General features: G+C 42.7%; 1 protein-coding gene across 7 annotated transcripts in view; it reads right to left on the minus strand.

Annotated features, from left to right (window-relative positions):
* Nrf1 (nuclear respiratory factor 1) overlaps positions 1 to 23,471 on the minus strand; it is a 98,173-nt gene that overhangs the window by 33,809 nt on the left and 40,893 nt on the right. For all 7 annotated transcript variants that reach the window (XM_005078088.4, XM_040728485.1, XM_040728487.1 and 4 more), the window contains 5 exons: positions 19,835 to 19,949; positions 17,851 to 17,977; positions 12,698 to 12,838; positions 1,336 to 1,494; positions 109 to 306 (listed from right to left, as the gene is read on the minus strand). In XM_005078088.4, the coding sequence (XP_005078145.1) occupies positions 109 to 306; positions 1,336 to 1,494; positions 12,698 to 12,838; positions 17,851 to 17,977; positions 19,835 to 19,949 (740 nt within the window). The remainder of the gene's footprint in view (positions 1 to 108; positions 307 to 1,335; positions 1,495 to 12,697; positions 12,839 to 17,850; positions 17,978 to 19,834; positions 19,950 to 23,471) is intronic.

Raw genomic sequence — 23,471 nt, forward strand, 5'->3', positions numbered from 1 at the left:
ACAAGTTAATTCTAGGTATGATGCTCAGAGATGAGTGTCTACATCAGAAACTTCTCCCGTCCGAGGTGAGACAGATGCCACTGACCCACCTCCCAAGCCCAGGCTTACCTGGATGAGCGACACCGTGCCATCAGGATTGCTGAAGGTCTGTACTACAGTTTGTGATGGTACAAGATGAGCTATACTGTGTGTGGTGGTTGCCTGTGTTTGTGTTTGCTGATCTTCAAAAGCATATAAAAGATCTTCCCGCCCATGTTGCTTATAACAATTTTTAACTATGGTCCGTAATGCCTGGGTCCATGAAACCTGTTACCAAAAGATCAGGAAAGCACAAAAAGTCACAAAGAACTTTGGCATTTAGGCTACTATGGACTAATCAGTCAAGTATTTATTGAACCTTTTGTGGAGTTCATCTCGGGATTTCTCACAGAATTATTCTGTACAAATGAACTGAGGTTTTGTTTTGTTTTCTGTTTTCCTTCCTAACCAAGGTCTGATTTAGCTTTTGGATTTTGTCCTACTCCAAACTCTCAAATTTCTCATAAGATATCTCTCTGATCAATAATTACTGTTTCTTAATAAACTTCCAGACAAAATAAAAAACTAAATGTATAGAAAAAGTAGGGAATGTTATCTAGTTCAGTCTTTCTTCTCCACGTGCTATGTAACTAATACACACTTGGCAGACTTCCCCTCTAATCCTGTACTAATTTCAATAGTATTCCTTCAACACCCCCCCGTGTCAATGTGTGAAGGTGCCCATGGAGGTCAGAATAGTGTTGGATCTATAAGGGGAAATCAGTTATCAGCTGTCTAGCATAAAAAGAGTTAAATAATTCCTTTCCAAAATTTTACTCTGTGTCTTCATTACCAGCTGGATTAAATACTGGTCCTGAAACTAGGGTTACATGTGGTTGCGAGTCACCTGATGGGACTGCTAGGAAATGAATCAGGTTTTCTCAAGATCAGCAAACACTCTTGTTTTTGTTGCCCCTCAACAGTGATTATTTTTGCTTACTGTTTTCAGGCAGGCTGGTCGAGAACTCACTATGTTGTCCAGGATGGCCTTAAACTAGAGATTCGCATGCTTCAGCCTCCTGAGTGCTAGAGCTACAGACATGTATCATAATGCCCAGCTCAACAGTGACTCTTGATAATCAGAAATAAGGACATGTCTAAGCTTTCAAATGACTAAATACTCTTACAGGAAGGGCTGTACAGGAACATCCAACTTCTCTGGAGGGACAGGCTTGACTATTATAAAATGCTCTGAGTTTGTAGCAAAAGAAGAGACAGAAGTTGAGGCAAAGCAATGGGTAACTCAGAGGAACTTACTCTCTGCTTTTGCTCTTCTGTGCGGACATCACTGCGAACATTGGCCCATGGGATGTCTTCTGGCCACCAGATAGGTTTGCAGCTTTCTTTCCCCCAGCCTGGTTTTCCCCGACCTGTGGAATACTTGAGCATCTCTGGGATAAACGCCCGAAGCTGAGCCTAAAAGAGAAGAGCCTGCCATCACAATGAACTCAGGACCAACACCTCAGGCGTGCTCACACCCCTACCTGACCCTAGCATCATGAAACAGAGCCTTCCTGAGGGGGCCAGGAGATTCCAAATGTGACTGCTGACTGCCCATTGCTTCCTACAGGTTATATCTGCCTGCTCCATGGATGATTGTGGGGGATACATCTGTTGCTAAGGAGAACTTAAAAGCTTCATTTGGTAGACTTTTTCTTAAAAGATCAACAATGTCTATCTGCAAACTTGATTTCTGCCTCCTGAGACACTACTGGCAATAGGGCTTATGTTTTTTCTCTATCTTCTGTAACTTCCATGAATTAACAGTCCAAGTCACGGTGCTGTCAGCACTGTCCTGGAGGCAGCAGTCAAGTAGGTAACAGAAGAATAAAGAATGAGCCGCAGGCCAGACCATCAGTATCTGCAGATGAGATGACTCTGGAACAGGAACTCCAGAGAGTCTAATGTAAATTACTACAAACACCCCAGTTAGTAAGGTGAAAATAATCTAAGAATTCTTCTACCAAGTTCCTTGGAAGCTGGGCAGTGTTCACAAGTCTCAGATGAGATGCACTGACAGCTGTATATACATTATGTGTTCACAAGTCTCAGATGAGATGCACTGACAGCTGTATATACATTATGAACTTCACTCAGCTTGCTTTTGCAGAGTTAACTGAGACCAAAGCAGATTTAAACCACAGTCGGTGACATACTTATTTTGTGGCATAGTAACTAGAGTGCATGGCTTAAGGAGGTCTGTGCTGTGAATATTCTTCAGCAAGAGTAAGGATTTGGGGCAAGAAGAGCAGTTCATCAAGTTAAAATCTCAGGTCCTGCGTAGAGAGCAGCACCTACGTTTGCCAAGGAAGCATCTGTGCTGCTTTGTATCATAACACCAGAAGGAGAGGAGCACTCTGAGCCAGGAGTCAGACTCAGAATGAGTATGCCAACACTGTGGTATGGAAGAATATATCTACTAGTGTTCCTACAGTTCTTATAGTAAATATGGAACCCCATTCTACCAGAAGACAATACACACTGTCATATAGTAGGGAACCCTGAACCCAAATCATCTATGCTTATATAACAAGACAGGCCTGGCTAATTCCTGTGCAGACAATGCCACTCACCTCTTCCTAAGTGCTTCTTACTCAGACAGTCTCCTGCTTACAGGCTCTGATATAATACACTCCAGGTATATTTGTCTGGGAGGCATCAAGCAGCAGGCTAATAGAAATGTATCCATTTGCAAACCCATGCCAGCAGCTGGCTCATGAGGTCATTCCTCCAGTTATTTTAAGAAAGTACATCTCAAAGTCATTTTCCCCTTTATCCTGGTTTCTTTCTTGAGTATCTTTCTCTAGCCTCAGACACATAGAGCAGAAAAGGGCTTACATACATTTTATATTTCTTCATATACAAAACAATAGCTATCTAAAATGCACAATTGAAATAAACTAATACTACAAACTGAAACAAGTTCCCCTTTTAGTCCTATTAGTAACCGATCTCCCCACAAAAAGAAGAGACTATCTTTTCGTGTTTTGTTTGTTTGGTTTTTTGGTTTTCAAGGCAGGGTTTCTGTGCAGTTCAGGCTGGCTTTGAACTCACAGAGATCGCTCATCTGTGCCCCCAAATACTGGGATTAAAGGCATGTGTCATCGCTACACAATTAAAACTACTTTTAAACTGTCCCAAGTAAATGCTAAGACTTTTAAAAAGACTTAAGAGAAACCCGCCCCCACTCTTTCTCTCAAAAAAAGCCAGTAACAACATGAATAGTAGTAACAATAATAAAAAAAAAGATTCTTATAAATATGTATCTCAGCCTGGCTTTGAACTTGAGATTCTTTCTGTCTCAGTCCCTTCAGTGCTGGGACTATAGGTGTAGACCATCATGTCTGCCCTGAAGGGACTATAAGGGGATACCAGTCATTAGCATAGAAAGAGTTAAGTAATTCCTTTCCAGAATTTAACTCTGTCATCATTACCAGCTGGATTAATTACTGGTCCTAGAGAGTCTGGGAAAGCAAAGCTTCGCAATGTGCTTGTTACGGAGGATCGTTTGTAAGCCGCTGGGAGACAATCAACAAGATCAGCGACAAAGGCACGGCCTTACTTCTCAGGCTGAGCTGTAATGGGCTAGAAGACGCTTGCTCGGCTGCTCTCATCTGACCTAGGTCTCCTTGTGAACCTGTAGGACCCTAGGATGGCCAGTAAGTTTTCTCCAACTAAAAACTACTCTTCCTCCCGGGAAACAGCCAGAGAGAAAACGACATGAAATTCACGTCAGTAGCAATTAAAAGTAAAGGTTATGGGAACTAGAGAAAGGGCTCGCTGAAGAACACTGACTGCTCTTCCAGAGGACTTCACACGGTATCTCCTAACCGTCCCAGGGGATCCAGTGCCCTCTTCTGGTATCTGCAGGCATGTGGTGCACAGAAACACACATGAAGGCAAACTACTCACACATAAACTAAGACTTTGTGGAAGCTAACTGGGCATGTGACATACATCTACACTCCTAGGCCTTGGGGGTGCAGGCAGGAGAATCAATTCAAGGTCATTTTTAGCTACATAACAAGTTCAAGAAAAGCCTAATGGAAGGGCTGGGGACATGTCACGAAATGGTGGAACACTTCATTAGCATACTTGAGACATGGGTTTGGATCTCGACTCTATATGTATAACAAAAGCATAAACCAGCTAAAATGAAACAATAGCTCTTATTATGCCAGAAGTATGCCATTTGTAAATTCAGTTACTTATTCAGCAAATGTGTTATCCTCAACACATTCAAATACCATTCACCCCCCATTCCCTGAATCTTTACTACAGGGGTTTTTGAGGTTCCTCATTGGTATTTAGGCTCAACTGTAAGAAAGGAACTTTCAAGCTCCCAACTCCATCTCTACTGAAATGGTCAGAAAGTACAGAGTCAGTCTTTCATACCTGTGAGCTATATATCTAAAGATTCAACCAATTGTGAAACAAATACTCAGGAAAATGAAAAAAAAAATCAGTTGGGCGGTGGTGGCACATGCCTTTTCCCAGCATTTGGGAGGCAGAGGCACGTGGATCTCTGTGAGTTCGAGACCAGTCTGGGCAACAGAGTTAGTTTCAGGACAGGCTCCAAAGCTACACAGAGAAACCCTATCTCTCGAAAAACAAAAACAAAATCACCTGTACTGAATATGTACCAACTGGGCTTTTCTGTCATTATTTCTTAGATAATACAGTCTAACAATTACTTATATGGCATTTGCATTCTATGAGGTGGTGGTATAGATAATGCAGAGATGATCTAAAGTATATAGAAGGATTCAAATAGATCTCATATAAACACTATGTACCATTTTCTGTGGACTTGGGTATCTGTAATGAGTCCTCTATGGACACTGAGGACAGCTTCACAACAAATTTTATCTATGTATCTATCTATGTATCTATGTATCTATCTATCTATGTATCTATGTATCTATGTATCTATCTATCTATCTCTTAACCATTTAGCCATCTCTTCAGTCAAACTTTCCCATACTTCTTTTAGTGAGCTTTGCTTACTTTTCTAATTTTTCTTATTAATCTGAAGGAAGCACTAATCTGCTCTGCATATTAATTCTTTACCATAAAAGTTGCATGTATTTCCTTGGTCTTATCGTATCCCAAATGTATAGTTTACATAGTCATTATCCTTTTTCTTTATAACCTTATGTTTCTCTGCTTAAAATATACTATGCTCTATTTAAGAATACATTAAATGTTTTAAAAAGTTATTCTGATTTCTTTTTGTTTGTTTGCCATGCATGCCACAGCATAGGTATTGAGGTCAGAGGACAACTTTTAAGAGTCAGTTTTCATGTTCTACCATGTGAGTCCTAGGTATTGAATTTTGGTTGTGTTAGGCTTAGAGGCAAGTGCCTTTACCTGCTGAGCTAACTTGTTGGCCTACACTATATTTTTGTTGTTATTTTCTAATCCCACTCTGCCTAACTGATTTTTTAAAAAGGCGAGACACACATACACACTCGTACATTCTGGCTATTGAACTTAGTCTTCATACTTAGTCAAGCCCTTTACACACTCCCCAGCCAGGTGGAGGCTGCAGAGGAAGATGTCTTCCTGTTTTCCTCCTCCACCTCCCTTTGGTGGCACTGGGATTGAAGCTAGGGTCTGGTGCATGCTAGGCAAGCACTTTACTACTGAGCTATGTCCCCATCCCTTCTACCTGATATTTCATTTTATAAAGCATGGCATGGTGTGTTATACATTCATATTCTGAAAACTTCAGATACAAGAAAAGGCTACTGAGTGTGGCGGCATATGCATGTAAACCAAGCACTTGAAAGTCAGAGACAGGAGGACCAGGAGCTCAAAACCAGGCTGCCTGAGTTGCATTACACCCCACCCACAAAAAAGGAAGCCTGCTTTGAATGGAGAGGCAGTTTGGAAGTACTGTTTATAACACTGGATAATTTAAAATCAGAGGGTCTAAAACTACAGCTGTCTGAGTTCCATCCACAAGATTCAGACTAACTGGCCTGCAGTGTGAACTATTCACTGAAGTTAGTGTGAAGCCAACCTTGAAGACCACCAAACTTAAAACTTTTAACTCCGTTTGGATCTCCCCAGTCCCTGGTATCCTTTACTCTACTTTTTATCTCTATGGCTTTACCTATTGGAGAATATCTCATTTTTGTGAGGTCGTATGCTCATTTCCATTTATTTCATTTAGCATAATGTTTTCTACCCTGTGTGTAGGAAAGACCAGGCCCATGCTTCCTCAAAGTAAAACCTTCAAAAAACCCAGACTGACAGTAGACTGAATGTTTTCTAAGGAAGATGAATCAAACCCGTGACTAACTCCTAAGGAAGTAGCTGTTGTGTGGACTATTGCGGAAGGTTTTCTTTAAACTACTGAATTACTGCCCAGTTGCATCATCACTCTCAGGGACTACTAATGCAACAAAGATGGCCCAGTGAGAATAAAAGGAAGACAGCAAGTTCAAGGGGGCAGTGAGAAGAGCCAAGAGAGAGGAGTAGAATGAACCAATGATATTGGGCAGGCTTTTCAGAGATGATTTTTCTATAATTCCTCCCAAATACAGTCTTTCCCTATATCCTTTCAAATACAGGTCTCCCAGAAATGTACAACCTCTCTAGAATATGGGAGTCCTTTCTCACGGTCTGTGGCACAGAGAACTAACTGGCTGACTGGCTCCCTCTCTTCTCCCCTAATCCACCACAGAGCTCTAGTTAGCTTAGAACTCACTCTGTAGACCAGGCTGTGCTCAAACTCACAGAGATCCACTCCCCCCTGCCTCCCAAGTGCTGGGATTGAACCCCCACTGGAGACACACAAACTCTCAGGAAACAACGTAATTCTCAGGCGCCAAGTCGAGCTGAGAACTAGCAGCACTGACCAGCAGCACCTGGAAGCTAGACTTCAGGCCTCACTCAAGCATCTGACAATGCACACACAGTGGTGTCTGAGCACAGGTGAAGCCATACCTACAACAGGTTACTAATGTGACATTCCGAGTTCTGAAAAACAAAGCAAGTGCAGCAGTACACACCCATAGTCCAGGAGGCTGAGGCAGAATTGCTAGAACTCAAAAAATGCAAGATGTTCTAGGTATGGTGGCATATACCTTTAATTCTAGTATCTGGGAGGCAGAGGCAGGTCTATGAGTATGAGGCCAGCCTGATCTACATAGCAAGTTCTAGGATAGCCTGAGTTATATAGTGAGACCATGCCTCAAAAAAAAAAAAAAAAAAAAAAAAAAAAAGCTCAAGACAACTTTTGGCAACAGAGAACTTAACCCACACCCCCAAAATGGATTATTCTATTAAGCCTTATTTCAAGGTTCTCAAACTTTTATGTAAGAGTGGTTTAAAAAGAGAGTTAAACTTCTTTTTATTGTGTATTGGTCTTTCATGACAAGCTCTCATATTGCTCAGGATACCCTCAAACTTGCTGTGCGCTAAGGCTGGTCTTGAACTTGACCTTCTGGTCCTCCTGACTTCACCTCCTAAGTGCTGAGGTTACAGACATGTACCACCACACTCTCCAAGAATTATACATTCAAAATAAAGCAAAAGAGGCCAGAAAAACCCAAAGGGCAACAATGGCAAAGCTTGGCCACTGTTGCTTCCTAAATACAGGGCAGTCAGTTACGGATGAAGTTCAACTACTCCGCTCTATAACTCCATCCATCTACCTACACTCACAAGGCAATTTCCAGAGGGGGGATGGTTTAGTAGTTAAGAATGCTTACTGTTAGCCGGGCGTTGGTGGCGCACGCCTTTAATCCCAGCACTCGGGAGGCAGAGGCAGGCGGATCTCTGTGAGTTCGAGACCAGCCTGGTCTACAGAGTGAGTTCCAGGACAGCCTCCAAAGCCACAGAGAAACCCTGTCTCGAAAAAACAAAAACAAAAACAAAAACAAAAAAAAAAAACAAAAAACAAAATAAAACAAAAAAGAATGCTTACTGTTCTTGCAGAAGACTTCGGGGTAGTAGATGTTGTCTTCTGGTGTCTGCACATATATATACATATTCTCTCTCTCTCTCTCTCTCTCTCTCACACACACACACACACACACACACACACACACACACACACACACTCATAATTAAAAACAAAGTCAAATGTATCTAGGTGTGGTAGCACAAGCCTTTAATTCCAGCACAGAGAGGGCAGAGGCTGGTGGATTTCTGTTAGTTTAAGGCCAGTCTGATTGACATAGCAAATTCCAGGCAAGACAGGCTTACACAGTTAAGACCCTCTCTCAAAACAAAGCCTTTGAGAAGAAATAAAAACAGTAATGCCTCAGTCTCTTAAAATTAAGTATAAAAAAGAAATGCAAGTTTACAAAAGCTAACAGTAATAATAATAACATTGTAAGATGGCTTAGTTTTCAAAGCACTTTCCTCTACAATATCTAATTTTTTCTTCCTCCAACTTTATGAGGCAGGAAGGGTCATAAAAGCGATGCCTAGGCTGGGTGGTGGCGGCGCACGCCTTTAATCCCAGCACTCTGGAGGCAGAGGCAGGTGGATCTCTGTGAGTTCGAGGCCGGGCTGGACCGAGAGCCTCCAAAACAATACAGAGAAACCCTGTCTCGTAAAAAACAAAAAAACAAAACAACAACAACAAAAAAGGTGAGGCCTAGAATTAATGTATAGTAGTGCTAGGACTAGAAATTAGATCTTAGCATTTTCATAAAAATAGATTTAACTATTTAACTTACAGAGAATCAATAAAGCTAATATTAGGCCATTATCAGGTATGGACGCCCTTGGATGATTCAGAACACATTTTGAGTCTGCACATAGAATCATACGTCTACATCAGCCCCATCACATAAACACCAGTCACCTCTACACCATCAAGTGCAGTTAAGATGGGTAACCGGAGTCTATCTATAGGACAGCCCAGTTTCCCAGGACTTGATCACCTTAAGGATCTGATAAATTACCCTCAGAGTCTGAAATCTAGAATTAACACTCGTCATATTTGACTTTTTATGGCTACAGTCATATCTGAATTCTGCTTTCTTGACTATAAAGTAGTTCTCTTCCCCTCCACCACCACAGAACAAATGAGGTGCCCTTGTGCTGAATAATTTAATAGTGTGGCTTCCAACACTTGGTAGTTCTTTAGAAATCCAAGGTGACATTTTTTTGTCTCAACATAAAGAAGAAAAGTGATCTTTGGTCAAAACAGACCAGAAATGTTATCAAACTTTCACCCTAAAAAAAAAGTCAAGCTTAGCTGGGTGTTGGTGGTGCACGCCTTTGATCCCAGCACTTGGGAGGCAGTGGCAAGAGAAGGACCTCTTTAAGTTTGAGGCCAGCCTAGTCTACAGGGCAAGTTACAGGACAGGCTCCAAAGCTACACAGAGAAACCCAGGCTTGAAAAAAACAAACCAAAAACCAAAAACAACAAAAAGATTCAAGCTTATTATAAAAAAAATGAAAATAATTGAATTTTATGATTACAAAAAATCCATAAATAGAAAACCTAGACAAAATAATCCATGCTTATCTACAAAGAAAATGAAAACCATCCATGATGTCATCATATGTAAGTAATCACTTAATATTTTGATGTACATTCTTACAAACTTTAGTGTGAACACCTGGGCATGTTTTGTGTACACATTTTAGAAAATCAGGTCACAACCAACTCTGTGTTCTGAGTTTTAAAAAAAAAAAAAGCTAGCCTTTGAAAAGAAATGAAAAGAACAGTAAAGCCCTAACCTCCTAAAATTAAGTATGTAAGAAATGCAATTTTACAAAGTGCTTGATAAGTATCAGAGGTACTATTCTACTCCAACAGAGATCATTCCTTTTAGTACCTAATAGTCACTGAATAACAACCTTGTCATCTTTGGGACATGGTATGCCTCCTCCCATCTGAATAGTTGGCATTCCCATTATAATTTAACCACCAGTAAAATTATATAGTCTCAAGTTTTCCTATTGTAAACAATGCTGTCACAAACAGTGAGCAATCACTCCAACTTTACTAGAAGCAAACCACACACCTTTTAAGTATTATTTATGCCAGGCGTTGGTGACGCACACCTTTAATCCCAGCACTTGGGAGGCAGAGGCAGGAAGATTGTTGTGAGTTCGAGACCAGCCTGGTCTACAAGAGCAAGTTCCAGGACAACCTCCAAAGCCACAGAGAAACCCTGTCTCGAAAAACAAAAACAAACAAACAAAACCCACTATATCTAATTTCTAATCATGTGCACACATCTATGTGTGGGTATATACATGTGAGGGCAAATACCTACAGAGGCTGTCAGGTCTCCTGGAGCTGGAATTATAGGCATTTCTGAGCCTCCCAACATGGTGCTGAGAACCACATTAAATGCTGAGCCATCTGTCCAGCCCTGGACATGCACACTTCACACTGCGCCACTGACCTGCCGAGGGCGTGTGCCAGTTTACATTCTCAGTATGTACAATTTCAGGCTTAGTTTGAAATTAAACACTCTCACTAGTGGAAGGCCTTAGCCGGGCGTTGGTGGCGCACGCCTTTAATCCCAGCACTTGGGAGGCAGAGGCAGGCGGATCTCTGTGAGTTTGAGGCTGGGCTGGACCGACAGCCTCCAAAACAATACAGAGAAACCCTGTCTCGTAAAAAACAAACAAACAAACAAAAAAAAAAAAAGTGGAAGGCCTTAGGATCATTTAAAATTGAGAGGTATTTGACTCAGCTTAAGATGAAAGTATATGAGGAAGCAAAACAAGAGGTAGAGGAAGAAAATACCAGCTTCCCAATACTTTCTGTACACTTGGAAATTTCCATTCAAGTAGGGTTGGTCTTTTATCACCCTGCCTACTCCTCCTCACAATGTAATTTTTAAATGTTTATTTATTGTGGGGCACTGCCACAGAGCACAGGAGAAGGCCAGAGAACAACTTGGGGCCAGTTCTCTCCCTCCACCAAGAGGACTCAGGTCATCAGACTCGGTGGCAAGCACCTTTAACCACCTCAGGGGGCTCCTTTAGAATGCTGAGGCTTTCAACACCTTTATGTTTTGTTTCCATCATCTGTAGTGAGAAGAGAGAGCAATGAAGCACACTGTGGTTCCAATACTTTGCTTTCCAAACAGTAGCTGTCTGCTCTAACTGCTCTTCATGAAAAGCAGCGTTTAGGTATGTTTATCATCACCAAAACCTTGGACTATTTCAACTAACATATCAAGCATGCAGTTAGGGAGAAAAACCTACTACAGGATTCTATGTTAGTACTATCCTACACCAGAGGATCAGCTGCCTTTACATGCATTTCATGGCTGAGAGACAGAACAGATTCTTAAAGGTTTCCTTGCAAAATGGAACTAACAATAAAATATAACACTAACTATGAAAGGACAAGAATATGCCTTTCTTTCTGAACCATTACTGAAATACCCTCCAAGTCCATAGAAAGGTCTGCATTCCAATAATCAAAAGGTCACAGTTTAGGTTTAATGCTTTTTTTTAGGGAGGGTCTCATTATTATATATGCCAGGCTAGCCTTGAATTCTGCATCTATTCTCAGGTTGTAGGATCATAGCCCATGTGATACCACATTCCACTCTAGATTTTTATTCATAAACTGCAATGTAATTTCTCATCAAGTTGCAGGTTCAGACCTATTCAGGAAACAAGCTGACCATTACTTTATTGAATTCAGTTTTGCTCCAATATTCTTAGGTTATTTACTAAACAAGTACTATTGTTTAGATGGCATGCAATTTTGGGTGCTAAGCACCTGAACTGAACAGCAATAAAAAAATGAAAAGTTATTGCTCTAAAATTCGACATGGATGCTGGGCAGTGGTGGCACACACATTTAATCCCAGCACTGGGGAGGCAGAGGCAGGTGGATCTCTGTGAGCTGGAGGTCCGTCTGGTCTACAGAGAGAGTTCCAGGACAGGCACCAAAGCTACAGAGAAACCCTGTCTCGAAAAACAAAACAAAATCTACATGAAGAAACAAACCAAAAACAAAAGTTAGTAAAGTAGCCAGGCTTGGTGGCACATGCCATTAGTCCCAGCACTCAGGAGGCTGAGACAGCTGCTCTGAGTTTGAGGTCAACCTGTTTTACATAGCAAGTTCCATTTCAGTCAAGGCTACATAGAGAAACCCTGTCTTAAAAACCTGTTGGTATGGGGCTTTGGTGACACATGCCTTTAATCCCAGGACTTGCGAGGCAGAGGCAGGTGGATCTTTGAGTTTGAGGCCAGCCTGGTCTGCAGAACAAGTTCCAGGACAACCTCCAAAGCAATACAGGGAAACCCTGTCTTGAAAAAAAACCAACCCCCCAAAAAAAACTCAAAAACCTGTTGGTAGAGTGGAGGAGCAACCCAGCCTGCTAAAATCGTCTCCCTTGGCTATAATCCCTAAAGCGTCTAAGAGTTTCCAAGTCAACGCAATTCAAACAGAAAGCTTCCTTCCTTAGCACAGAGGCCCCAGAGAAGGTGGGCAGCACAGAGGCGGGGGTATGTATGTGCTCAGCCAGGCTCCTCCTGGGACTCGTCTTCTCCAAGGCTGCCACACATTCTAGTCTGTGCTCTCGTCATACCACTGAAGACAATGCTAGAAAAGTGAGGAGAGCCCGCCCACACCTGTATCTCTCGTCTTTACATCTCCTTACTTCCCGCCCTGTACCTGGGTCATTTTGTCCACAGAGACTGGAATCCCGTCGATAGTGAGAGGTGGCAGTTCTGAATTAACCTCCTGTGGCGCAGGGGCGTGTTCTGCCAGGGCAGACTCCAGGTCTTCCAGGATCATGCTCTTGTACTTTCGCACCTGCAGGGAATTAAGGACAGAAATAAACAAGATGCTCAACAGCCAGGGAGGGCTGGTGCCAAGCAACAAGAAAGTGGGTGGGGCTGGTGTCCCTTAGACACTGCAGAGCCCAAGAGCAAACACTCCTGCAAGTAGAAGGTGAAAATTCCCGCTGGCCCCAAAGACACCGTTGAACAGAACCAAACGAAAAGATGATGAAATTTTAGGTAACAACGACAGGAAGGAGCCAGAGGGGAAGTTCTATAGAAATACTACTGTTCCTCAGTTAAGAGTCATGTTTTCTCAATCCGCAGAGGTCTATCACCTGTTCCAGATATAAAGTAAATAACATCCATTACTCTGCATTTACCAGGCCAGTTGTATCCCAGGTCACATCTAATGGGACAGTTAACTGTCAAAGTCATTTTCCAGATCTAAGGACTTATGTATCTCCTAAACGCTAATGTATTGGGAACTGTTGCCTTTTATTTATTTATTTATTTGTTTGTTTGTTTGTTTGTTTATTTGTTTGTTTTTTGAGAAAGCCAGGCACCACATGGATAGGAGATCCAAGTGCTTAAGAGTCTGGACTGAAAAGAATCAGACAAAGCAAGAGATGGACAATATATCTGAATGCCAAAAGTACCATTACTAGGAAGGCCTGAGGCCAGGCAGCCCACTGGTCAGCCCCTCCTCCCTTCAGGTAACCCCCATGGACAGAGGTGAACTTCAAAGCCCTGGTGTGTCTCTCCGCATCAGCACAGTTCTGAGTCAGGGTTGTTCTCCGACTTACACCAGTGCAGCGTGCACATGCGCAGCCTTCTGTCATGAGCAAGGGGGGGCACATATGGGACCCGCAACCATCAGTAATGGATTCATTCACTTAGAAGAATACACAGGGGAAGGAAGATGTCTCCAGGGAAAACAGAGTCACGGAGGTATGGAAATGTGACTAGGTGGGACAGGAAATCAACTTGTTTTCAGGACTTCATTCTCTTGCGGCAGGGTGGGGGGCACAGACAGGGATGGGGACCAAAATGAAATTTTCAAGAAGCACCAAGTGTTTTCGTTCACTGAACTTCCTTCCTTACTGATATCTCACTGTGGGGCTCACAAGAGAAAGAAAGATCCCAATCTCTACCCCGCACACCTGAACAGTAACCAGACAAAGTTCTAAAGCTAGAGTCCTCCAGATAGGAGGGTCAAGGAGGTGAAAGAAAAATGGCCCGAACACTAGATTCACTGTAACCTGACTAATTCAGTTTTCCACTAACACAAAAAAGTCTCAACTATCATCACCAGCATGTTTATTTTATCATAATCACTGGTACTGTCGAGGCATTATGCAGGCTTTTACTTTTTGAGTTTTTGTGCTTTTTTAATCCACAAAGAGGCTTGGGGGATGGAACAAAGCCTGACTCTTCCAAGTCTGGGTTCTTTAAATTAAGTATCAAACTGAAATCATGTATGCAGGCCCATAAGAGGAATGAAAATGGTATTAAGAACACCTGATTGTGGTGGTAATACCTGTCAATCAAAGACGGGAAAACACTGGGTTATTACTATTACATTAGTCACCATCAAATAATTTCAACTTTTTGTTTGTTTCTTGAGACAGGGTTTCTCTGTGTAGCCCTTGGCTGTCCTGGAACTCACAGAGATCCACCTGCCTCTGTCTCCCAGGTGCTGGTATTAAAGGCATGTGCCATCACTGTCTGGCTAATTTCAGTCATTTTTATGTACCAGGAAAAGTCCTATTCTGGCATTTTGCTAAACTTAACTATGCTGGGAAATTATATTTTAGAGTAATTTGCGAGAGAGCAATTCTAGGTAAACATAGCCCTCTATCTAAACTTGCTTAGTACGGTAGATTTCCCAGGACATAAAGCTGTTTCAATTCTACCTGACCTCTCAGTTCTGAGATGCCTTCCACCTCCTGCTCACAAACCTCATTTTCAGTCCTCTAAAGTCTCAGGAGTCTAAAACTGCTGGCCAGCCTCCTCACTGGTTTTTGTTTCTAGCAAAACTTTCTTTTCTACTTCTGGGCCTTTAATTATACTTCTTTTTTATTTTTTAAAGATTTATTTATTATGTATACAGCATTCTCCTTGCATATATGCCTGCAGGCCAGACAGGGTACCAGATCTCATCATAGATGGTTGTAAGCCACCATGTGGTTGCTGGGAATTGAACTCAGGACCTCTGGAAGAGTAGTCAGTGCTCTTAACCTCTGAGCCATCTATACTTCTTATCCAAATATTGTCTATTTTTCAAAGTCCAAACTCAATTTCCACACACTGTCTGAAAAACCTTCTCAAGTTTCTGTCATAAGTATCTTCCTGCTGGTCTCAAATAATCATGTGTCACTTACATTATTGTTCCCAGAATGCACTGTGTACAGCTAATACATGACACTGCTAAGCAGGTCTATTTTTAAACATGTATCATGAAATACTTGAAATATTCATACACAGAGAAGTACATTGCCAAATATTTTCATGAATACCAGTGATAGAAGGTTAGGTTTAGGCAGTTACACAAATGATTAGAATTTTGGATTTAGATTTACTGCTGAAAATTAGAAACTAGCCTTTAGTCAGGCTATAAAAAACAGTCTTGGACAATATACCATGCTTGTTCTGTATTTCTGAAGCTTTCTGGATATGAGGAGTCTTTGGAAAGTTCCATAACAGATCTTTTAAAAAAAATCTACCCAGATGCCACTGGGCCTAAAAATAGATTGTCATCTGGAGCTTATAACTGAGAGCTGCCCGAGCATGGCACAGCCCTCACACTTGTGACTCTGACTGGCTTGGAGCCATGCTCCAGCTGTGGCTAGTGAAGTCAGTCTGGCTTCATCCTGCTCTCTTTCCAGCCCCGTACTAAGCTCCTCCAACAACCATGAACTCCTAGGTTTGTTTTACAAGATCCTGTATTTATTTTCTCCTGCTCTCCATGCATGTGCTATGGTACTGTGCGTGTGAAAGGTCAGAGGTCAACGTGCAGAATGGATTTTCTCCCTCCCCGACAAGTCATTGGGCTTGTCACCAATAGCCTTCATCTGCTGACATGGATCACCAGCCCATTTTATACTTTGTATATGTGAGTGTGGCTCCAAACCCTCAGAGGTCAGGAGAGCCTCTTCATGGCCCCATCAGCCTCCCCTCTCTCTGCAGGAGCACTGGGATTACAGATGCCGACTACCACACCCAGCTTAGTTCTGAGGATTCAAATTTAGGCCCTCAGGTTTGCTTGGTAAGGTGCTTTACCAAAGTAGACATCACCCCAGCTCCACAGTTACTACTTTCAAAACATTTGTCTACATTTTATATAAGTGAAACCATTTTTTAAATCCTGTAAGAACAAATGAATGACACAGGCCACTTACCTATCAGGAAGAGAAAGGAAATAAAGGGTGAAGAATGAGCTACCTCAGCCCTCTGTTGACTGTGAAGTGACCAGCTGTATCCAGGTGGCCCAGCTGAATGCTCCAGGCCCTGGTTCTGACTAAACAGCTCTACCTTCAGAAGACCCAGAGTGCTTGGGAAGTTTTCACTATGTTCCTCAAGAAAATACTTTAGGCTATTCCTATAGAGCTCTAGAAAGTCTATGGTTTGAACTAAGTCTCAGAGAACTGCCCTCAGAAGACAACAACCAGAAACTTAGCCTCCACTGTGCCTAAGCTCAGTGCTTCTCACGTCACTTCCCCTTAGTAGTTTCTACCAGCGGTCAGCGAGATTTAACATTTACCCCAGGGAGGAAGGCATCACTATCCTTACTGTACACACAGGACATTGAGGGAAAACTAGTGGGAAATAGTTTCTTTCTTTTTTAAAGTAGGGTATGGAAAGATGCTCAGTGGCTAAGATTGCTAGCGGTTCTACCAGAGTATCTGTGTTTGATCTCCAGTGCCACAAGGTGGCTTACAAGCACCTGTAACTCCAGTGCCAGGGACTCCATGCCCTTGTCTGGCCTCCAAGAGCACACATACACATGAGGCACACACTTACAACACACACACACACACCCCACAACCACCACCAAAAAGCCCAAGCATAAAAATATACAGGTCACGCTGGCCTTGAACCCACAGAAATCCATCTGCCTTCCCTGCTAGGAATATAAAGGCAGGTGTCACCATGCCCAGCTAAACCAACTTTTTTAAAAAAAGCAAAAAGTATTTTTTAATGATACACTAAAATATGTGATTAATAATGTTTCCAATTCGCCTTATAAAATTACTATCCTGGAACCATCTAGTCTTTCATTTCAGACATGAATAAAAAAATTCCTATTTTTTTAAAAGTGGTGTCAAGGACAGCCCTGAACTCAATTTGTAGCCAAGGATGACCTGATCCTCTTGCTCCACACCTCCTAAATGTTGAGATTACAGGCATGTACCATGGATGGAACCCAAGACGCCACGAACACCAGGCAAGGGTTCTACTGTGTTACATCCTCAGCCCCGTACTGGTTTCATAACAAATAAAATATTGTTCTTTTTTTCTACTGTCCCTGGTGGGGTATAATACCTTGGCTTAGGAACTAGAAACAGTAATGATCATCTTTCTTTTTTTTGGTTTTACGAGACAGGGTTTCTCTGTATTGTTTTGGAGGCTGTCGGTCCAGCCTGGCCTCGAACTCACAGAGATCCGCCTGCCTCTGCCTCCCGAGTGCTGGGATTAAAGGCGTGCGCCACCACTGCCCGGCATAGTAATGATCATCTTAAAAAATAATTATTGTATGTGTTCAAGGCATGACACAGCTTTGGCCAAGTATCAAGCTAGGCTCAAAAAAGTTCTACCATCCATTCCGTTCTTGACTGACATATGAACACCACCAATAAGGCATCTTTCTGACTGTTGCCATGGGGCTGATCTTTTTGGTTTCAGTCTGCATAAAATAGTTTGAAAACCAGTTGCCCATTCCATCCTGAGACAGATGGAAGAAAGCAGTGCTTAGAACTGAATGAAAGAGGAATCAAAGGTGAAAATGTACGCAAAGAAAGGGAACCCAACCCAGATCTGACTTACCACGTTCTCCAAAGGTGCTGCTCCAAACACCTTGAAGACAGGATTGGGTTTGGAGGGCGAGATACAGAGAACGATGGCTTGCTGTCCCACTCGAGTAGTATACTCATCTAATGTGGCTCGGAGTTTCCTGAACAGAGTGAAAACTAAAGGTTACAGGATGGTAGGAGATACCGTGCTGCAGTCCCAGACCAAACTTCCTAAGACTCGAGACAATTCTGACGAAATACGTTCTGAAATTGTAGAAAGGAAAGGACAGTGTCTTATGGAATTTCGTCAGAGAAAGTGTGTCCGTGCTCTCTTAAGCCTGCATCACATAAGGACAGTGTCTTATGGAATTTCACCAGAGAAAGTGTGTCCGTGCTCTCTTAAGCCTGCATCACATAAGGCAGATCGTGGTTTTTGAGCTAGCCTGGACTACATACCAAGATGCTGTCTTAAGGGAGAGTGGAGAGATAATTGGAGGCAGGGACTATCAACCATTAATTCAAGCAATACTGATTTTCTGTCTGATATTGTGAAGTGTAGGATCCTGAGTCACAGGACAACCCCCGTGATAACCCTGTGACTCAGAGGGAAAATGCGGTGCTCTGTTTGTCTGTTGCTCCTATCCTGGATTCTCACTGTATCAGAGTTTCCTTCTGTGGTGGCAATTACCTCAGATGGTCAGCCATAATCCTCAAATATTAAACGGAAAGTTCTAAACTAAATAGTATGTTTTAAGTAATTTTACTAACCATGATCTGCCTACCTCAGTCTCTTGAGTGCAGGGCCTTGAAGCTGTGGCAATCCCCCAACCCAGCCTCCCGAGTGCTGGGACTGTAAGCATGGACCGCCACGCCAGCCTGCCAGCCTCCTGATGACTCCTCTGTCACTCCTCTCATGCTCCCCCCTGGCTGCCTTTTGAAAATAACGACCTTGACTGGGTGCAGTGGCACATGCATTTAATTCCAGCACTTAGAAGGCAAAGGCAGGCAGTCTCTGAGTTCAAGGCCGGTCTGGTCTACAGAGTGAGTTCCAGAGACACATAGTGAGACTATGTCTCAAATAATAAAGTAAATAATAAAATGACTACCTTGGTTCTCAATACTCCTCTGCCTGAAATGCTCTTCCCCCAGAGACAACCACAGCCACTCTTTCAGTCAGCTCCTCCCAGCTCTGTGCAAAAGTCCCTCATCAAAAGGATTTCCCAGATCACTCTTAGACGAGAGAAACAACAGTGCTCTCTGACCACCAGGTACATTTTCTCTTTTCTCCCAGAGAACTTAGTCTGAGTTAATATAGTGTATATTTGTTTTCTTTCTCCCTCTTTCAGAATATTAATTTTTTTTTTTGAGACAGGGTTTCTCTGTGTAATGGCCCTAGCTGCCCTGGAACTAGTTGTATAGACCAGGCTGGCCTCAAACTCACAGAAATGAATTTGCCTCCCCTCCCAAGTGCTGGGATTAAAGGCGTGCACCACCACCACCTCCCTGGCTCAGAATATAAATTCATTAAGGAACTTTGTTGCTCAATGTTATACTCCCAAATGTCTAGTGTGCCACTTGGCACACACATTTCCTCTGGATGGATTAATGTGACATTAGGCATTTTCCTTCCTTCCTTCCTTCCTTCCTTCCTTCCTTCCTTCCTTCCTTCCTTCCTTCCTTCCTTCCTTCCTTCCTTCCTTCCTGACAGGGTCTTACACTATGTAGCTCTGGCTGACCTGGAATTCACTCTGTAGACCAAACTCAGAGATCCACCTGCTTCTACCTCCCAAATGCTGAGATTAAAGGTGTGAGCCACCATAGACAGCCAATGTTATACATCGATTGCATCATATTTTCTAGATTTCCATCAATTTAATCTTATGGGAATGACTCTAAGTCTAAACCTTCCATCAAACACTCCAACCCAGTGTCTTGAGGAACCTAGTAAAAAGTGTTCTAGCCCTGACTTCCACACAGAAGGCATGTGAAGCAGTAAGATGGGATAAGGCAGCCCTCACCGAAGCAAACGTGTCTGCTGCCTCTTCCGGATAGACGGATTAGACTCAAACACGTGAGGACGTTTCCGTTTCTTCCCCGTTGCCACAGCAGCAGCAGCAGCCATTCCCACAGGACCTGAAATAATAAGTATGCACTGAGACCAGGCAGGCGCCTACAAGGGTACAAGACAGCAAACAGCAGAGTGCTTCTGACATTATCAGGGTTCTTCAGAGCGGTTTCTCATGAACCATGAGTTCATATCAGTTTTTTAAGAAGCAAATGTTTTACCCTTCCCGACACACACCATCTTGAGTTTTCTACTGCTGTTGCTTTATTTGCCAGCATACCCACACTGATAGGACAGTGCTCACAAAGGTAGCAGGAGATACTGCCGCTTTGAGAAAGGCCTGTTCACACTGAAACAAGCTAAGGGCTTCACACTGCACTTCTAGCTCCATGGCCCTCCCTCCCACTGCTCCAAGACTCTGCCAAGTTAAAGCATTGGGAGAACTGCGAGCAACAGGCATACTCCCACCCACAAAGGGTCATCTGGAAGAATACCAACTAAGCTGGAGACTGCCAAGGAATGAAGACAGCAGCCGTAAGGTCCAGGTGACGAAAGGATCCTGGCCAAGGAGATGAACATATCCTAACCCCAACAAGAAAATGTTAATAAAGGCTGGGCTAGTTGCCCTGAAACTAATGTATGGAGGTGTTGGGGTTTGAGAGGAAGGATAAATGAAGGGTAATTCTAAGGAACTACTATTATTCTTGATACCTAGGGGCTTCAAATTTTATTTATTTATTGGTTCTTCCAGACAGGTTTTCTCTGTGGCTTTGGAGGTTGTCCTGGAACTAGCTCTTGTAGACCAGGCCTCTGTCTCCGAGTGCTGGGACTAAAGGTGTGCACCACCACCACCCAGTGGGGTTTCAACATATTAAAGACAGAATTTCACCTTTACCCTTTCTTGCCAGTCCTATAAAAGGCTAAGTAAATTGCAAACGTTTATATTTGCATGTGTATTCTAAACGGAGAACTTCAGGCTGCTCAGTGCTATCATGGTCTTGATGAAATGACACCCTCTAAACAACCCCGGAGCAAGCAAAAGCCAGATGGTCACTCGCATTCTATCAGAAACATGTGGTAGGGGATTCTTTTTCTTTCTTTTTCCAGGGTCTCACTACATAACCCGGACTAGTTTGGAACGCAAAGTGATCCTCCTGCCTCAGCTCCCTAAGTGCTGGAATTATAGGCAGCATTGTACCTAGCTAATTATAAGGGGAAAAAACTTAATTGCACTGCCCCCCTTTTATTATAAAACAGGGAAAATATTTTAACAGAACATCTGTCTTTGATTAAAATTTTGTATGCAAAAGAGATTATACCCACGATGTACAGAGTTCTAGAATTTGTCTATCTTACATATCTGAAATCATCCCTCCCCTTCTTCCTTTCCATTTTTTGAGATAGTCTCAAGTTGGGCAGGCTGCTTAGAGTCATTACATAGCTCAAGGTGACCTTGAACTTGTGATCCTCCTGCCAGGTGTGCGCTATCTGCCCATCTACTCTGCCTCCCGGCCTGCCTTTCCTCCCTCCTTCCTGAGGTCCCTTCTCCTTCCTCTCGCGCTCTGGTGCACACTAGGCAAGCATGCTGGCTCTAGCACTCGTGGCTTTAACTACTAAACTCTATCCCTGGCACTGAAACAATCTGTTGAAAAGCGATCTCTCACACCTCCTTCCCCTCAGCCCAGCAACCGTTCTACTGTATGGCTTTGGTTTTTCTACTATGAATCTGGCTATTTCAATCCTTCACATACATGGAATGATATAGTATCTGCCCTTCTGTGACTGGCCTATTTCTGTTAGTATATCTTTAAGGTTGCTCTATGTTGTCACATGTGGCTAGATTTCCCCTTTTGAAGGCAGAGGATGTGAGTGCATGTGTTCATTTCCTCTGGCCTTTCATCCACAGAAAGACATCCAATTTGTTGCCACATACTGGCTACTGTGTATAGGGATCAATTTGGGATTCAATTTATTTGGTTACTTAGACATGCCATATGATCCAGAAGGCCACTTCTATCCTTTAACTTCTTGGCGGAAACTCCACATTCTTTATTTTACCATGTGATGTACAAGGGACCCAGCTGTTCCAAGGTCTTGTCAATACTAGCTGCCCTTTTGTAACATTGTGTTTTCTGGCACTGAACACCTTTTCATGAGAGATGTCTCTTCAAATCCTTTGACTATTTTAAAATATCAGGTTGGCTTTCTCATTGTGCTGCTGTTTTATCATGAAAAAATTTAATTGTATACGCGAAGTCGGGAGAATTTTAACATTTTACCACAAACAACTACTCTCTATTTGTCAATCCATATATTTTTGGTGCATTTCAAAATAAACTGCCAAAATAAACCGGCAAACTAAGAGCCGGGTGGTGGTCACGCCTTTAATCCCAGTGCTCGGGAGGCAGAGGCAGGCGGATTCTGGAGTTCCAGGGCAGCCAGGGTCACACAGAGAAACCCTATCTTGAAAAGCCAAAACCAAATAAATATATACCACCCTTAGCCACTTCAGCAAGCTTGTCATTCACTAGATTCGCCAATGTCTATTTGGAACTTCCTGCTTACTTTTGAGGTGTGTGTGAGCACGTGCAGTGTGGGTATGCACTTCATCTCCTGAAAGCATCTCTCACTGAACTTGGATTCTCAGATTTGGCTGAACTGGCTAGTCAGCAAGCTTGAGGGACCCTGAATTTACAAATTCAAATATAAATTCCAATATCATTGTTTTTAGAACCTGGTAAACTACTCCTATTATTTAAATGTAAATGCAAGCTGGGCGGTGGTGGCGCACGCCTTTAATCCCAGCACTCGGGAGGCAGAGGCAGGCGGATCTCTGTGAGTTCGAGGCCAGCCTGGTCTACAGAGTGAGTTCCAGGACAGCCTTCAAAACAATACAGAGAAACCCTGTCTTGAACACCCCCCCCAAAAAAAGTAAATGCATGGGCCAAGAATAGTCCAAACAATTTATAAGATATGCCCCACCCACCTCATATATGTAATTGAAAATAAAATAAAAATATTTCAAGAAGGGCTGGAAAGATGGATCAGAGGTTAAGAGTACTGGCTGCTCTTCCAGAGGTCCTAGTTCAATTCCCAGCACCCACATGGTAGCTCACAATCATCTATAATGGGATCTGGTGCCCTGCTCTGGCCTGCAGGGATACATGCAGGAGGAATGATGTATACATAATAAAAATATTAATTAAAAAAAATTTCCCAAGAATACCATTTCAAAAAGAAACACTACAAAGTTTTCTTTTTTTTTTTCCCAAATGGTAACCCTTTGGTAGTGCATGAGGAGTATTTTTTTTTCTTTCTTTTTCCTTTTCTTTCTATTTGGTTTTTTGAGAAAGGATTTCCTGGCTATCCTGGAACTCACTCTGTAGACCAGGCTGGCCTCAAACTCACAGAGATCCGCCTGCCTCTGCTTCCCGAGTGCTGGGATTAAAGGTGTGCATTACTACCACCTGGTAAGGAGTATTTTTCTAACAAAACAGAATAAAGTCAGAGTGGATTAGAACATCAGAATATCTGGGCAGTGGTGGTGTGAGTTCGAGGTCTGCCTGATCTACAGAGTGAGTTCCAGGACT

The sequence above is a fragment of the Mesocricetus auratus genome, unplaced genomic scaffold (assembly GCF_017639785.1).
Source record: "Mesocricetus auratus isolate SY011 unplaced genomic scaffold, BCM_Maur_2.0 Super-Scaffold_100019, whole genome shotgun sequence".
NCBI classification, from domain to species: domain Eukaryota; kingdom Metazoa; phylum Chordata; class Mammalia; order Rodentia; family Cricetidae; genus Mesocricetus; species Mesocricetus auratus.